Raw genomic sequence first — 18,241 nt, 5'->3', positions numbered from 1 at the left:
TAGACCCTATTCTGATAACCTATTATGATAATAAGGTATGGTAAATATGGCAACAAATCTTACTGATATCACAACGGCAATATTAAACATTTAGTATATTTACATGTGATAGCAAATCAGAGACAAAATCGCAAAAAAATAGACCTTTTCGTGAATACCGCCCTGATTCATGCGTTTGTGTTTGTTGCACATGGCAGAATGCATTTCAGGTAAAATATGCGTATACAGTTGAAACAGACACATATAGAATATATATATATATATATATATATATATATATATATACAAAACATATGTATATATATACAAGCATATATATATATACAAGCATATATATATATATATATATATATATATATATATATATATATATATATATATATGTATATATATATATGTATATATATATATATACACATACATATATGTGTATATATACATACATATATGTATATATATATATATATATACATATATGTATATATATACATATATGTACATATATACATACATATATGTATATATATACACACATATATGTATGTATATATATACATACATATATGTATATATACATATATATATATGTGTGTGTGTGTGTGTGTGTGTGTGTGTGTGTGTGTCTGTGTGTGTGTGTGTGTGTGTGTGTGTGTGTGTGTGTGTGTGTGTGCGTGTGCGTGTGCGTGTGCGTGTGCGTGTGTGTGTGTGTGTGTGTGTGTGTGTGTGTGTGTGTGTGTATACATACATACACACACACATATATATACATATGTGTGTGTGTGTGTGTGTGTGTGTGTGTGTGTGTGTGTATGTATATATATATATATATATATATATTTATATATATATATATATGTATATATATATATATATATATATATATATATATATATATATATATATATATACATGTATGTGTGTATCTGAATGCGTGCGAGCGTAAGCCCAGTTTCGCAACTCCCGCGAAAGTGCGAGAAACCCAAAACGTAAACAAAACGCCGCCGCGCGGGGGGGGGGGGGGGGGGTCAGAGGCGCCTGTCACTCGCGCCTGACAACTTCCCCGTCACCGTCGCCGTCACCTCTGCACTCGCGCCACGGAGCCCCACTCGACGACCATCGGAGGAGCCTTCGCCGGAGTCGCGAATGGTGGTAAAACGAGAGGTAAAAAAAACTACGAAAGGTAACTGGACGACACGACCGAGAGAGCTAAGGACTGCTCGTGTGTCTGAAGGTGGGCTGTGAGGAGGACTTTTTTTTTGGAGGAATAGTAGTTCCTGGTGAAGGGGGAGGACGAGGAGGTGCTTCTTCGGGACGTAAGTGAATCTAGGATGATTTTAATAACTCTCTAGGAATAATAATGGTCATTTTAACTGAAGATACATTCTTTAACATGTACCGGGTTTATGTATGTTACGTATACACAGATTATATGTATGTTTACTTTTCAAATTACCTTTTTCTCCTTTTTTTTCCTCGGTTTTCATGTGTATATTTACCTTCTGATCTACTCATCTAACTATAAAATGAAATCAATAAACAAACAAATACGAACACACACACACGTGTTTGTGTATGTGTATATATGTAAGTATATATGTATGTATGTATGTGTGTATGTATTTATGTCTGTTTATATAATATTCGATCTATCTCCATGTATTGTACACAAGCTTGCACACACAAACGGATATATGGACGTGTATATTTATGGATTAATGTGAAGACAGGAATAACGTAAAATAAGAATAAGAGAGAGAGACAGACAGACAGAGACATAGACAGACATCAAGACAGAAACAGACATAAAAATAGAAATAGACCAAGAAAAAGACAGACAAAAAGACAGAAACAGACAAAGAAAAAGACAGACAGACAGAAACGCAGAAAAAGACAGACAGACAGAAACGCAGAAACAGACAAAGAAAAAGACAGACAGACAGAAACGCAGAAACAGACAAAGAAAAAGACAGACAGACAGAAACGCAGAAACAGACAAAGAAAAAAGACAGACAGAAACGCAGAAACAGACAAAGAAAAAGACAGACATACAGAAACGCAGAAACAGACAAAGAAAAAGACAGACAGACAGAAACGCAGAAACAGACAAAGAAAAAGACAGACAAAGAAAAAAGACAGACAGAAACGCAGAAACAGACAAAGAAAAAGACAGAAAGGCAGAAAAAGACAGAGAAAGGAGACGACACGAATAACGCCAGACCAGTCATCAAACTCGTCCGAACGCGATCACGGCTTCGACTTCCGCTCCGCTCGCGATCGCGGCTTCGACTTCCGCTCCGCTCGCCAGTGACCCCCGAAGCAGCGTTACCCTCGGAGCTGGTCAGTTCGCCACTGATTTTTGTTTTTTTTTGTTTTGTTTTGTATTTTTTGTTGTGTTTTTTGTTGTTACGGCGAGGACCGACGTCACGGCCTGGCACTGCAATCTTTCGACAGAAGGATTGATGTTGATGTTTTTGTTAGTTTTATTTTATTCGTCTGGTTTTAAAAAATGAAAAAAAAAAAATAGTATTTTACTTATTTACAGTTCAAGATGTTTATATATTTTGCATTACGCCGTTCACGGAGAAAGTATAAAACAGCAACTTACTATATGAATCTATAAAGTGTGAAGCTGACCTGAGTGAAGAAATATTCAGAGGAACACCATGACCTCTCCAACCTGTGCACGACCTCTCCTACCTGTACATGACCTCTCCTACCTGTACATGACCTCTCCAACCTGTACATGACCTCTCCTACCTGTACACGACCTCTCCAACCTGTACACGACCTTTCCTACCTGTACATGACCTCTCCTACCTGTACATGACCTCTCCTACCTGTACATGACCTCTCCAACCTGTACATGACCTCTCCAACCTGTACATGACATCTCCTACCTGTACATGACCTCTCCTACCTGTACATGGCCTCTCCTACCTGTATACCTAAGCTTGCAGAGGTCACAGCTTATCGACAAAGCTTGAAAATACGCTTAATCTCAGGTCGCTAGGAATAGGACAATATAGCAACCACATCCTTTCAAAATCCCCCCCCCCTTATGATTTAATAACACCATCTGACACCATAATATGCTAAATATGCCCACTGGAACACGAACTATAACACCACCTGACACCATAATATGCTAAACACACCCATTGGAACACGAACTATAACACCACCTAACACCATAATACGGTAAGCACACCCACTGGAACACGAGCATAACCCCAACGGGATCCTAGAGCATAGTCTTAACCCAGTCAGGAGAACTAGGTCATGCAAACCCATGTCCGAGGTCAACCGGTCACGCTCGCTGTCCCTCGCACCCACTGCTGCCACGGAGGTCTTGCCATATTGCTTGCGTTTCGTTGTTTTTCTTTTTATTTCGTGTGTGTTTGTTTTAAAAAGGGGATTTCGTTGTGGGTGATGGTTGGATTAGTGGTTTTCTGAAGTATGTTGAGTTTGGGGATTTTTTTTTTCGTTTGAAGGGTGATTAGAAGGAAGCGAGAATTTGTGGGTCGAGAAAATGCGGCAATGAGTCTGAAGCAAGATTTTTCGTCTTTGTGTTCTGATCGCTTCGAATGGCGGGAAAGAAGACGAAAACTTTGTGATCTCGCTTGACTCTTCACTCAAATGTGCAAAAATGATACATGCATACACAGACACATACATACATACATGCATGTGCACACACACGCGCACGCATATATATATATATATATATATATATATATATATATATATATATATATATATATATATATATATATATATATATTTATATATATGTGTGTGTGTGTGTGTGTGTGTGTGTGTGTGTGTGTGCGCGTGTGTGTGTGTGTGTGTGTGTGGGTGTGGGTGTGGGTGTGTGCGTGTGCGTGTGCGTGTGCGTGTGCGTGTGGGTGTGGGTGTGGGTGTGTGCTTGTGGTTGTACGTATGTATGTATTTATACATACACATGCACATACATACATACATATACACATACATACACACACGCATACATTCACCAAACCCACAAACCATCAGCCAACATCCAGACAAAATACAATCAGAAAGGTCTAAAAACTGCCCCACAACCCCCCCCACCCCCCACAACCCCCCCGGTGCTCCTCCAGGGTTGTGGCCGCCGTCGCCTCGCTTCCATATAGACGAGTTGATGCTTGACACAGTTACCAAGTGACCACGATATACAACCTGTATTTATGGTTGATTTTTTTAACCACGAAGGAGACCGCCTGAATGTCATTATATATCGTGACGAGTGACTCCCGTGCACGAGTTAATGTTCAAAATATAACTGTCTAGATGATGAGTCCAAAGGTAATTGTTTTTAAAAGGTGTATATATAGATATATTAGTATGCCAGTGTTCAATTAGCAAACTGGAATTAGAGGTCTTTTTGCCGACTGAATATCATGTATATATGATATGCATGAATCAATTTCCAGCATACTAACATACAAAGAATGAATGCGCATAAAATATTAGTAAAAAGTATGTGTATTATCAACTTTATTATTAGTTATGTTATCTTGTATACAAACTGGAATTAAAAGAAAACTTACTGGGCGACTGATAATTACATACAAACACACCCACACACACACACACACATACATGTATATGTGTGTGTATGTGTGTGTGTGTGTGTGTGAATGTGTACGTTTGTATATGAATGTTTGTGTGTAACTATCTGTCTATTGATCAATCTATCTATCTGTTTCCCACCGTACCTACTTACCTGTCTATCTATCTACCTACCTAAGTGCCTACCTACCTGTCCTCCTACATATCTACCTCCCTATCTATCTGTTTATCTCTATCTATCTCCCTCGCCAATAGTATGTAATACACCGAAGTCCGCATAAACAAAATACATTCACACACATCTATGAATAGATTAGTTCCCAACAATGTCGTTCTCCCGTATACGACCTGGAATTAGAAGGTCTAAAGGCCGGACGTGCGTTCATAATGGGCGGAAGGGATTAAGAGACGGAATGGGACCTGGAAATATGAACGGGACTAAGAGATCTTTTCGAAGATTCTCAACACGCAATTCCTGTTGCTTTTGTTTATGTTTTTGGTTCATTATTAAGTTTCCTGCTGATTGATATTGGTGTGTAAATATCATTATCGCATTTTGATAATTAATGGATATAATGGGTGGGAGAGATTGGCAGACGAAGTGAGACCTGGAAATATGAACGGAATTAAGATTTTTTCGGAGATTCTCAACACGCAATTCATATTGCTTTTGTTTATGTTTTGGTGTTCAGTATTAAGTTTCTTGCTTATTAGTATTGGTATTTTTATATATCATTATCGTATTTTGATAATGAGTGTACATAATTGGTGAGAGATTGGCAGACGGAATGAGACCCGGAAATATGAGGGTAATTTGATATTAAAATTCTTGTTGATTGACATTGGTATTTGTTTGTTATGATTGTGTTTTAGTAATTAGCGTTTTTGTGTTTTGATGTTATTGTTATTATTGTCAATGTGTTGTTATTACTGTTAGCATTATTATTAACATTACTATAACTGTTAGTTTTATCACCTTTATTGTTATTGTTAATATCTTCGTTATTATTGTTATCATGATTATTATAATGATGATAAAAAATGAAAATGATAAAGATAATGATGATAATGATAATTGTGATAATGATAAAATTAATTATTATGATGATTTTTACTATGATTATGATTATTATCACTGTTAGTATCATTGTATTTATTATTATTATTATTATTATTATTATTATTATTGTTATTATCATCATTATTATATTTATTATCATTATTATATTTATTATTATTATAATCATTATTATATGTATTATTATTATTATTATCATTATTATATGTATTATTATTATTATCATTATTATGATATTCATCTGGGTGTCCGGGTGTATGGGTCACTCAAGGGAACCCCTGCATTAATTAGGTTCCAGAAAAAAAAATTATGTATATTACAAAAATGCTTACTTAGAATTGGACAACCTACCAATACCACCATTACCACCACCATCGGGAAAAAAACAACCTAGTCACGTATTTTTATGCAAAATACTCATTCAATTTGATTCAATTCGACCTTTATACACCGACCATGAGAAGGCAGCAAACAAATGACACCCATATTGACCAAGCCAGAAAGGCGAAAATGTATTTGTTGAAATAGATTGATGAATTAAGTTAGAATCATGCAAACTGAAGGGCGAGTATCTATCGCTATCTATCTAGGAATCGAGCACAACGCAAATCCAAAATAACGATATAGATAAGAAGGAATTTGAGAAAAGGGAAAATGAATAAAAGAGGCTAAGAAAATCCGGCTTTCCCGCCTTCCTAATCCTTCGCAAGCCGTCATGGCGGGTGATTCAGCGTGACCAAAGTCCTCGCACAGGGTTATCTACCACTCTCGCCTGGACTGCCGCTCGCGCCACCAAGCCCTCCCGTGGCGCCCATTTATCTACCCGAAGGTTCCCGGTGACAACATTCGTTTTATTTTTTTGGTGTGGTTGTTGGTAGTTTCGGTTCGCGATGTCGATGGTTGGCAGCGAGGCGTGGCGGCCGCGTTGGTTCTCGCCGGCCAGGCCTATGACGCCGCTGCCAACGCCTCCTCCGACGCCGCTGCCAACGCCTCCTCCGACGCCGTTGTCAGAAACGCTAAAGTCTCTGCCAACACCGCCGCTGACGCCCCTGCCCACGCCGCCACCGACGCCGCCGCCACCACCGCCACCAACGCCGCTTTCAGTACTATTTCTGCAGTTGCGAACACTGCAACTTACACCACTTCCAACCCCGCCGCCGACGCCGGTTCCAACACCCCCATCACCGCCAACACCTTTATCTTACATATTCTCTCCATTCCTGCCAACAACGACAACACCGCTGAAGTCTCCGTTGTCAACATCGACTATGAAACGAGTGCCAAAATATACCTCAGTGCCAACGTCAACGAGGACATCATCACCTGTAGCGCACAAATTACCCACACCTCTTCCAACACTGCTGTCACCACGACTGACACCGCTGCCGAGACCGCGCCGACGTCAGCCACCGCCGCCACCGCCACGAACATCGTCCCTGCCGTGCCACCAGTCCCAGCCGAGAGAGGCATCGCTGACAACATCGGCGGTGCCACACAGGGCGCTGCTGCCAACACGCAAGCGACGGCAGCCCCCGGAGCCACCGCCGAGGACCATCTCTCTGCTCCGCCACCGAACTCAGACGAAGCTGCCAACAATGCCAACACCAGCAGCGGGACGACAACTGAGACCACTGCCAACACCACCAACACCCCAAATGACACCAAGGCCAACTCCAATAAGATTACAGCTGACACCATTGCCAACACGACCCAGACGACAGCCACCCAGGCCACCACCACGAACGACATCTCTACCGTGCCACCATTTCCAACGCGCGGGACAGGTATGTACAGAACTGAAACAACGAGACAACATACACCAGCCTTTCTTAAACAGAAAAAAATAAAAAAGATAAAAAATGGAAAAAAATTCTTGTCATGCACTACACCTGAAGATCCACCCGTGTCATGCAAAGTGAATGCTTGACAGTGTGTCATGCACCGTCAACACGCCCACTGAAGTAGAAGAGAAAGGAATCGACAGAGGGAAGCATTGCACATTATTTTCGAGCATTATGAAGAAACAGCAAGAGAAAGTCTCGCTACTAATGCATTGGCAGTTTTCCGGTCTGGCGATATCTGGCAGTTGAGACCATGAATACGTCCGCAATTGCATAAACAGACTAGCTGGCAACTGCGCTTGGTCCTGCTCTCACCTGCTTGGCGTCTGAGTCAAGGCGCAGGTAGGGGGGGGGGATGCATTTAGGGAGAGGGGGGTGGGTGTGTGTGGGGGGTGGGTGGGGTGGATGGGTGTGTGTGTGTGTGTGTGTGTGTGTGTGTGTGTGTGTGTGTGTGTGGGTGGGTGGGTGGGTGGGTGGTTGGGTGTAGACTTTGGATTCGCCTTTCATTTCATCTTTCTTTATTTGATTTTTAGATTTATTTTCTCTTTCTGTCTGTTTCGCTCTTTCTCTCGCTCTCTCTCTCTCTCTCTCTGTCTCTCTCTCTCTCTCTCTCTCTCTCTCTCTCTCTCTCCCTCCCTCCCTCCTCCCTCTCTCTCTCCCTTTCCCCTATCCCTCTTTTCCTTCTTTCCCTTCCCCTTCCCTCTCATTCCCTCTTTTCCCGTTTTCCTCTCTCATACAATAAAGAAAATAACAAATATCCAAAACAAAGAAAGAACATTCCAGAATCACCACCGTTACATCACGCACCGTTAAGTAGCTTTAAAAAAATAGTTCATTTTTAAGCGAACGGAGTTTTACTGTTCATTGTTTTTAGGGAACGAGCGGTAACGGTCATTCGTCTTTGTTCCCCCATCGCGCGGGAAAATATATTTAAATATTCGAACATGAATTGGTTATTGCATTCATTTAGTAGCTCATTATTTAATTATTGCATTTATTTAGTGGCACATTTTGTGATTATTGCATTAATGTATTAACAACGTTATTTTCTTTATTAATAATTGCATTTAAGTCCGTGGTATGTGACATTTGACGATCAGAGTTCGTTGTGATATTTGGAGCATTCGACGTCGCCTCGCTGGATGACGTCATGATATTTGATGATCCTGTTATTTGATGGAAAAGCGAACGAAAAACTAGTCATTCATATTTAAAAGAAAAGGGTAAAGTAACGATTGAAAGAGAGAGAGAGAGAGAAAGGTGTGTGAGGAAGAGAGAGAGAGAGAGAGAGAGAGACAGAGACAGAGACAGAGACAGAGACAGAGACAGAGACAGAGACAGAGACAGAGACAGAGACAGAGAGAGAGACAGAGACAGAGAGGCAGAGACAGAGAAACAGAGATCAGAAAGAAGAGGAAGGTGATAAAACGACTGCCAGATCGTACACACTAAAAAAAAAAACTCAACAGGCAATATCTACAGCGTGACTCCAGTGCCAAGAGTCACGGAGAAAGTCGAAATAAAAGGTCAAAGTTCACGACCAAGACTACTACTACTTATCCTCACTCACACCTGCGCCACTCCTGAAGCGGTGGCTGGAATACAGTCCCGTTTGTGTCCCATTTCCTGTTTTAATTTGTGTGTCCGTTGTCTTCTTTCTACGAATAGGTTATCTTTCATTATTGTTCTTCCTTTTTTTTGTTATATTTCGGTATGATTTTATCTTCGTTTCTCCCCATTGTTTGTCTCATTTTTTGTTTTTGTTTTAATGTGTGTGTTGTTTCGTTTCTTTTAATATATTATCCTTTCTTTAACAGTTTTTTTTTTAGTTTTGTGTTTATTTCTTTACGTTTTGTTATCTCGTTTCGATATGATTTTCTGTCTCTTTTGATTCCTGTTTTTTTTTTTTTTTACCTCTTCCTGTTATCTCATTTCCCGATTCCCGTTTGTTTCTTATTCCCTATTTTATAATGTATTGTTTCCCTTTCTTTACTTTTATAATCTTACGTGTGTTTTATCCCTTCTCTCTTCCTATTATCTCATTTCGCTTTTGTCTCTTCCCATTCACGAATAATTGCAACAGCGAAGCAAATCACGCTAATAACACAGGCCCTTCAACCTCCGCAATGAAAGAGACCGTTAACCTCTGACCTCTGACCTCTGACCCCTCCTCCCCCAGGATGGAGACGGCGCGCGCCCTCCTGCTGCTGGCGGCGACGGCGCTGGGGCTGACGGCGGCGCAGAGGCTCAACCGGCCGCCAGAATTCCTTCCCGGCGGAGACATGGACCGGTTCTCACTCAGGTAAGGAGGGAGGGAGAGGGAGAGAGGGAGGGAGAAGGAGGGAGGGAGGGAGAAGGAGGGAGGGAGGAGGGAGAGAGAGGGGGAGGAGGGAGAGAGAGGGGGAGGAGGGAGGAGGGAGGAAGGGAGAAGGAGGGAGAGGGAGGGAGGAGGGAGGAGAGAGGGAGAGGGAGAAGGAGAAGGAGAGGGAGAGGGAGAGAGAGTGAGAGGGAGAGAGATAGTGAGTGAGTTTGTGTCTTAAAAATACGTATTTATATATATATATATATATATATATATATATATATATATATATAGAATTAGAAAAAAAAATTAATGAAATAAAAATACAAAGTAAAAGAAAAAACTGGAAATAATGTAGAAATTTTCCTCGCGGCTCGATTCATTTGCATAAACCCACAAACACGCAAAGAACTTAAAATTATTATTTTTCATTATACATTCCATTCCGATAAAATTCCATCGAAAATGAAGATATCTATCAATAATTCCTTTTCTCTTTCTTTCTTTTTTCCGCATACATTCCGTGGTCCCGTCAGAGAGGACGCGGCGGTGGGGTCGTCCGTGTACACCCTGCGAGGTCGTGACCCCGAAGGCACGGCGGTCTCCTTCACTGTGTCAGGAGACCACCTCAGCGTCGACAGGGACACGGGCGTCGTGACACTGGTCCGCGCACTCGACCGAGAGACCACGCCCATGATCGAGGTCATCATTACGATAACAGGTGAGAAAGGGGGGAGTGATAAAGCTGGGGAGAATGGCGAGACGAGGAGGGAAAGGGAGTGGCAAAAGTGAGTTATTTGCCAGTGCCGTTAGGTCGGGTGTCATTCTGTGTCACTTGTGTTAAGCAAGTGACGCAGCAAGACTCTGTATATGATAGGTGGCAATATTGAAAGAATAATAGATATAGTCGTCCTACACATATTGCAATAAACAGACATAAACAAACATACAGTAACTCATTCATAACACTAAATGCAATAAATGAAAAAGTAAATAAATAAATAATTGAATAAATAAAAAAGAAATAAACACCTACCATTCACACAACCTCTCCCCACCACCCCACCCACACCCCAACGCCACCACCCACACCAAACCCCCCCTCAACTAACCCGCTCCAACCCCACCCTCCCTCCCTCCCTCCCCCTCCAGACGAGCGCGTGTTCGGGGACGAGCCCAACACCGTGCCCCTCCGGCGTGAGATCCCCGTCCTCGACGTGAACGACAACCGGCCGCAGTTCCACGACACGCCCTACAGCTTCGGGGTCCTGGAGTCGGCCTCTCCCGGCGCCACGCTCTTCTCGCAGATCAGGGTCTCCGACGCCGACGAGGCCAAGAACGCGGATGTGAAGCTCGAGTGCGTCAGGGAGGAGGTAAGGATGGAGGGAGAGGGAAAGAGGGAGGAAGGGAGGGAGAGAGAAAGAGGAAGAGGGAGGAAGGGAGGGAGAGAGAAGGAGAGGGAGGGAGAGGGAAAGAGGGAGGAAGGGAGGGAGAGAGAAAGAGGAAGAGGGAGGAAGGGAGGGAGAGAGAAAGAGAAAGGGAGAAAGAGGAAGAGAGAGGAAGGGAGGGAAGGAAGGATGGGAGAGGGAGGGAGGGATGGAAGTAAGGAAAGGAGGGAAGGACATAAGAACGCGGATGTGAAACTCGAGTGTGTCAGGGAGGAGGTAAGGATGGAGGGAGAGAGAAAGAGGGAGGAAGGGAGGGAGAGAGAAGGAGAAAGAGGAAGAGGGAGGGATGGGTGGAGGGAGGGAGGGAGAGAGAAGGAGAAAGAGGAAGAGGGAGGGAGAGGGAAAGAGGGAGGAAGGGAGGGAGAGAGAAGGAGAAAGAGGAAGAGGGAAAGAGGGAGGAAGGGAGGGAGAGAGAAGGAGAAAGAGGAAGATGGAGGGAAGGATGGATGGAAGGAAAGGATTGAAGGAGTTAAGAACGCGGATGTGAAGCTCGAGTGCGTCTGGGAGGAGGTAAGGATGGAGGGAGAGGGAAAGAGGGAGGAAGGGAGGGAGAGAGAAAGAGGAAGAGGGAGGATGGGAGGGAGAGAGAAAGAGGAAGAGGGAGGAAGGGAGGGAGAAAGAGAAAGAGGGAGGGAGAGAGAAAGAGGGAGGAAGGGAGAGAGAGAGAAGGAGAAAGGGAGAAAGAGGAAGGGAGGGAAGGAAGGATGGGAGTGGGAGGGTGGGATGGAAGTAAGGAAAGGAGGGAAGGACATAAGAACGCGGATGTGAAACTCGAGTGTGTCAGGGAGGAGGTAAGGATGGAGGGAGAGGGAAAGAGGGAGGAAGGGAGGGAGAGAGAAGGAGAGGGAGGGAGAGGGAAAGAGGGAGGAAGGGAGGGAGAGAGAAGGAGAAAGAGGAAGAGGGAGGGAGAGGGAAAGAGGGAGGAAGGGAGGGAGAGAGAAGGAGAAAGAGGAAGATGGAGGGAAGGATGGATGGAAGGAAAGGATTGAAGGAGTTAAGAATGCGGATGTGAAGCTCGAGTGCGTCAGGGAGGAGGTAAGGATGGAGGGAGAAGGAGGACGGGAGAGAGAGAGTGAAAGATGGAGAGAGAGTAAAAGGAGGAGAGAGAGAGTGAAAGATGGAGAGAGAGTAAAAGGAGGAGAGAGAGAGTGAAAGATGGAGAGAGAGTAAAAGGGGGAGAGAGAGAGTGAAAGAGGGAGAGAGAGTGAAAGGTGGAGGTAGAGAGTGAAAGAGGGAGAGAGAGTGAAAGGTGGAGGGAGAGAGTGAAAGATGAAGGGAAAGAGGGAGAGGGAGAGAAAGAGAATGAAAGGAAGAAAGCAAGAGAAAGCAAGAGAGAGAGAAGGAGGGAGGGATGGGGAGAGAGAGAGAGAGAGAGAGAGAGAGAGAGAGAGAGAGAGAGAGAGAGAGAGAAAGAGAGAGAGAGAGAGAGAGAGAGAGAGAGAGAGAAAGAGAGAGAGAGAGAGAGACAGACAGACAGACAGACAGACAGACAGACAGACAGAAAGTAAAAGAGACAGAGACAGACAGACAAAGATAGAAAGCAAATGAAGGAAAGAGACAGAAACAGACAGACAGATAGAAAGAAAGAGAAAGAAAGAACGACATTACGTAATCCCTTTTACCTGCGGACCCGTAACACCATAGCAATTAGTGAATGATTTACCTTGATCTCTTTCACACCATGACACGCATGATGAACTATATTTTCATGATATCGTGTAAAAGGAATTTCCCAACGCTCCATGCAAAATATAGAAGATAACAAAAATGATTAATTAATTAGATAAGTGATTGATTGAAAAGAATATGAATGTGTAGATACATGAATAACCAGTTAAAAAGACAAACAAACAAATTCATATATTAATAAAGGAATAGAGAGATCAATAAAAAGGAAATAAATGAAATGAATGGATAAATAAATAAATAAACAAATGCTAAACAAAGGAGCCATAATTCCCGCCCTATCCACCACCCACTCTCTCACCCCACGCCCATCCCCAGACTCCGCGGGCGTGCGCCAAGTTCGAGGTCCGGGAGGCGCGGGTGGAGGAGGGCAAGTACGTGGGCATCATCTCCCTCAAGGAACTACTCGACTACGAGACGGAGCGCCAGTACACCATGGCGGTAAGTGGGGGCCTTTGGCTGGTTTGGGTACGTTTTTTTTTCTTCTTCTTCTTCTTTTTGCGGAGTCTTTTTTTCCCTTCATTCTTTGTTTATTCTTTTTATTTTTCATTTATTTATTTATTATTATTTTATTTATTTGTTAATTTTTTTGCGGGAGTCTTTTCTTCTGTATCTTTTTTCTTCTTTCTTTCTTCTTGTTCGTCTTGCTGTCTGACTTTTTAACCCTCCCGCATCTGCTCTTTCTTCTTCCTCCGCCGTCGACTTTCCCTGCTCTGCCTCCCCTTCCCCCCCTCCTTCAACTCTTTTGCCCTCCCCCTTTCTCCTCTTCCTCCGCCTTCTAACCCTTCTTCTTCTTCCTCCCCCTCCATACCCCTCCTCTATCCTTACCCCCTTCTAACCCCTCTTCCTCTTCCTCTTTCCCCTTCTAACCCCTCTTCCTCCTTCTCCTCTCCCTTCCCCTCCCGTTTCCTCGTCCATCCTGTTCCCCTTCCCCTTCCTTCTCTATCCTCACCCCCTTCACCTCCCCCTCCCCCATTCCTCCTTCAACCTCTCCTCTCCCCCTTCTAACCATCTTCCTCCTTTTCCCCCTTCCCCCTTCCACCTTCCTTCTCCATCCTCTCCCCCTTCCCCTCCTTCCTTCCTCCTTCAACCTCTATCCCTCCCACCTTCTTCCTCCAACCTCTCCTCCTTCTAACCCCTCTTCTTCCTCCTTCTAAGCCCTCCTCCTCCTCCCTCTCCCCTTTCTAACCCCTCTTCCTCCTCCTCCTACTAACCCCTCCTCCTCCTCCCTCTCCCCGTTCCCCTTCCCCTCGTCCCTTCCTCCTCCAACCTCTCCCCCTCCCTCTCCCCCTTCTAACCGTTCTTCCTCCTCCCCCTTCTAATCCCCCTTCCTCCCCCTTCTTCTAACCCCCTCTTCCTCCTCCTCCTTCCTCTCCCTTCTTCTAACCCCTCTTCCTCCTCCCCCTTCTAACCCTTCTTCCTCCTCCTCCCCCTTCTAACCCCTCTTCTTCCTCCTCCCTCTCCCCCTTCTAACCCCTCTTCCTCCTCCTCCTCCCCCTTCTAACCCTTCTTCCTCCTCCTCCCTCTCCCCTTTCTAACCGCTCTTCCTCCTCCTCCTCCTCCTCCTCCAGGTACGAGCGTCAGACAGCGGGACGGAGAAGCGCCTGAGTTCGACGTCGACGGTGGTGATCGAGGTGAGGGACGTGCAGGACCAGCCGCCGGTCTTCCTCAACGCCCCTTTCAGCGCCACCGTCAGGGAGGCCAGTGAGCCTGTGAGTGTTGTGGTGTTATTGTTGTTGTTGATGTGGTTAGAGTTATTGTTGTGGTTGGTATTGTTATCTTCATCTTCACCATTATCATCATCACCATTATCATTATCATTACCACCACCGTCATCATCACTATTATTATCATTACCACCACCATCGTCATCACTATTATCATCATCATCACCATCATTATCATTATCATCATTAGTAGTAGTATCGCCTCAGTTATTATTATTATCATCTTCATGATTACAAGTAAAAGTAGACCTATAGACTTCATCTTTCGTATCACCACAATATTCAGTACCACATATCCTTTCGAAAACACAAATAGATGAAAAACGGAATACAATTGTTATACAGTATCCCCGCCCACTAATACCCCCCCTCTCTCCCTCCCCCTCCCCCTCCTCCGCGTCCTCTCCCCAGGGCACGCCCGTCCTCGAGATCAAAGCACGTGACGGCGACCTCGGCGAGCCCCGCCCCCTCACCCTCACCCTGCAGGACGATGACTCCGGCTACTTCACCCTGGCTGACATCCGCACCCTTCCCGACGGCTCCCTGATCGCCACCCTTGCCACCTCTGACGTCACCCTGGATCGAGAGGACCCGCTGATCCTCAACAATGGCGGCCTGTACACCTTCAGCGTGAGGGTGAGTTCGGCCGGTTTCTGTCGTTCTGAGTTGGATTGTGTATATCGCGGTTATTATTTTGATTGTTTTTGTTGGTATTGTGAAGTTTATGTATGATCTTCGTGGTTTTTTATTGGTGTTGTTGAATCTTATGCGCTGTAATGTCAATAACAATGCAGTAATGAGACGTCGAAAATAAAAACACTAAACAAAACATAAACAAACCAGAACAAAAAATAAAGAAAAAAAACTAAACAAACGAATAATCAAACTACAAATAACACACACTTCGAAAAGCAACACAAACGGACAGATGAATAACCGTTTGCGCACCCCCCCCCCACCCCCCCACCCCCACAGGCGCAGGAGGAGGGCGGGCAGGCGGCAGTGTCTCTCGTGACGGTGGTCGTGACGGACGTCGCCGACCAGCCGCCGCTCTTCAGTGAGGCCGAGATCGCTGTGACCGTTCCTGAGGATATCTGTAAGCTTTTTTTTTAATGATTCATTTGGTCATTTATTTGTCGACTTAATTACAGATTTGGTTGTTCATTAAAACTGCAAGGAAGATGATTATAAGACCTGAAATATTTATTCCCCACCTAACTTTCCCAAGACCTAAAATATCTATTCTCCACCTGTTTTCCGACCTAAGATATTTATTCCCCACCTAACTTTCCCAAGACCTAAAATATTTATTCCCCACCTAACTTTCCCAAGACCTAAAATATCTATTCCCCACCTAACTTTTCTGACCTAAAATATATATCCCCCACCCAAGTTTTTGAACATCATGAACACTCCATTCCCCCCCTCCCCCCTCGTACATTCCCCCTTCCCTCCTTCTCTACCACCCCACCCCACCCCCTCCACTCCCCCTCACCCACCCTTCCTCCCTCCTCCTCCTCCAGCCGACGGGACGCCCCTGCCCGGACTCAACCTCGTGGTGACCGACAAGGACGTGGGCGAGAACGCGAGATTCAGCCTCGCCCTCGAAGACATCTTTGGCTCCCGCGGCGTCTTCTCCATCTTCCCGGAATCGGCTGTCGGGAGGACTCCGGTCATCATCAAGGTGGCCGACTCCTCCAGGCTGGACTTCGAGAACTCCGACGCCTCGCAGTTCCTCTTCAAAGGTGGGGGTCGTTGGGGGTCGTTGGGGGGTGGGGAGCGGGGTGGGGGTCGTTGGGGGGTTCGGGGGGCGGGGTGGGGGGCGGGTCGTTGGGGGGTGGGGGTTTGGGGGTGTTGGATTTTGTGGGTTTGTGTGTGTGTAGGTCTGTGTGTCTTTGTATGTTTGTGTGTGTATGTGCGTGGGGTTTTATGTTTATGTGTGTTTGTATGTCTACGTGTGTGGGTTTTTATGTTTATGTGCGTTTCGTATGTTTATGTGTGTGGGTTTTTATGTTTGTGTGGGTTTTTATGTCTATGTGTGTGTTTGTATGTTTACGTGTGTGTGTGTGTATGTTTATGTGTTTATATGTTTATGTGTGTGATTTTATATGTTTTGTGTTTACGTGATTGTGCTTGTGCTTGTGTTCAGTTAGGTATGTATGTGTTTATTTGTGCATGTGTTTTATACCTGCATGTGTGTCTTTATATGTGTATGTCTTTGTATGTATACAAACGAATAATTATGCATGTTTATAAACTGGCAAGTGATTATTAATATGTACCTATTTATATTTGCATTCCATAACCACAGAAATACCCCATAATTCCCGAAATACACCACCCCCTTTCACAACAACAACAAAAAATAATAATAAAAATAAAGAAAATAGTAATAATTATCACCATCCACCCACCATGAAATAACCCCGCAATAACCCCGCAATACCCACGCAATAACCGACCGCCCACTTGCAGTCGTGGCGAGCGAGGGCGGCGTGCCCGTCTCCTCCGCCGTCGTCAACGTGACTGTGAGCGACGCCAACGACAACGCGCCAGAATTCCGCCAGCCCTCCTACAGGTCGGTGTCGGGTCGTCTCGTGTTTTTGGAGGAAGGTAGAGAGGCTTTTTAAAACGTATATATATGTGTATATATGTATATATATATATATATATATATATATATATATATATATATATATATATATATATGTGTGTGTGTGTGTGTGTGTGTGTGTGTGTGTGTGTGTGTGTGTGTGTGTGTGTGTGTGTGTGTGTGTGTGTGTGTTTTCTTTTCTTTTCCTTTTTTCTTTTTTTTCTATTTTACTAGAGAGAGATGGTTGTGCTTTTTAAAACGTATTTTTTGTTAGTTGAAGGTAGAGATGCTTTTTTAAAAGTATTTTTTTTTAACTTAAAAAAGATAGAGATGCTTTTTATAACTTTTTTTTTTTTTTTTTTTACTTGAGAGAGAGAGATATGCTTTTTATAACGTTTTTTTTTTTTACTTGAGGAAGGTAGAGATGCTTTTTTAAAAGTATTTTTTTTTTTACTTCAGATAGAGATGCTTTCTAAAACGTATTTTTTTTTTTACTTGAGGAAGGTAGAGTTGCTTTTTAAAATCATTTTTTTCTACTTCAGAAATATAGAGATGCTTCTTAAGACGTATATTTGTTTTTACTTGAGAAAGATGGATATGCTTTATAAAACGTATTATTTTACTTAAGAAAGATAGAGATACTTTTTAATGAGTATTCTTTAATAATATAGTGTGACTGACTAAATTAAATTAATGGGTAAGGTTGAAGTAATCATTTCCTCTTCCGTCATGACCCTTTTAAAAATATAATCCACTTGTTTTACACCCGTAATCCATTAGATTTGTATCCGTTATCCAGTTAATTTACACCGGTCATCCATTAGATTTACATCCCTTCTCCGTCGGATTTACAACCGTCATACATTTAATCTAAATCCACCAACCGTCTTATCTTACACCTGTCACCCATTAAATTTATACTCGTCACCCATTAACTTAACACCCGTCACCCATTAACTTAACATCCATTACC

General features: G+C 43.6%; 2 protein-coding genes across 3 annotated transcripts in view; both read left to right on the top strand.

Moving 5' to 3' along the window:
- LOC113830143 (cadherin-87A) overlaps nt 1-18,241 on the top strand; it is a 33,948-nt gene that overhangs the window by 1,090 nt on the left and 14,617 nt on the right. For both annotated transcript variants that reach the window (XM_070116828.1, XM_070116835.1), the window contains exons 2-10: nt 9,692-9,814; nt 10,351-10,535; nt 10,967-11,187; nt 13,267-13,389; nt 14,520-14,660; nt 15,087-15,311; nt 15,651-15,771; nt 16,199-16,420; nt 17,151-17,253. In XM_070116828.1, the coding sequence (XP_069972929.1) occupies nt 9,693-9,814; nt 10,351-10,535; nt 10,967-11,187; nt 13,267-13,389; nt 14,520-14,660; nt 15,087-15,311; nt 15,651-15,771; nt 16,199-16,420; nt 17,151-17,253 (1,463 nt within the window). In that variant the 5' untranslated portion in view covers nt 9,692. The remainder of the gene's footprint in view (nt 1-9,691; nt 9,815-10,350; nt 10,536-10,966; nt 11,188-13,266; nt 13,390-14,519; nt 14,661-15,086; nt 15,312-15,650; nt 15,772-16,198; nt 16,421-17,150; nt 17,254-18,241) is intronic.
- Nucleotides 6,128-8,689, top strand: LOC138860000 (uncharacterized). Its single transcript, XM_070116685.1, has 3 exons — nt 6,128-6,183; nt 6,425-7,455; nt 8,613-8,689. The coding sequence occupies exons 1-3, from the start codon at nt 6,128-6,130 to the stop codon at nt 8,687-8,689; spliced, it is 1,164 nt and encodes a 387-aa protein (XP_069972786.1).

Source organism: Penaeus vannamei, chromosome 3, assembly GCF_042767895.1.
Source record: "Penaeus vannamei isolate JL-2024 chromosome 3, ASM4276789v1, whole genome shotgun sequence".
In the NCBI taxonomy this organism is placed as follows: domain Eukaryota; kingdom Metazoa; phylum Arthropoda; class Malacostraca; order Decapoda; family Penaeidae; genus Penaeus; species Penaeus vannamei.
Note: the sequence above shows the minus strand (reverse complement) of the source record. Positions and strands in the feature narration are given on the sequence as shown.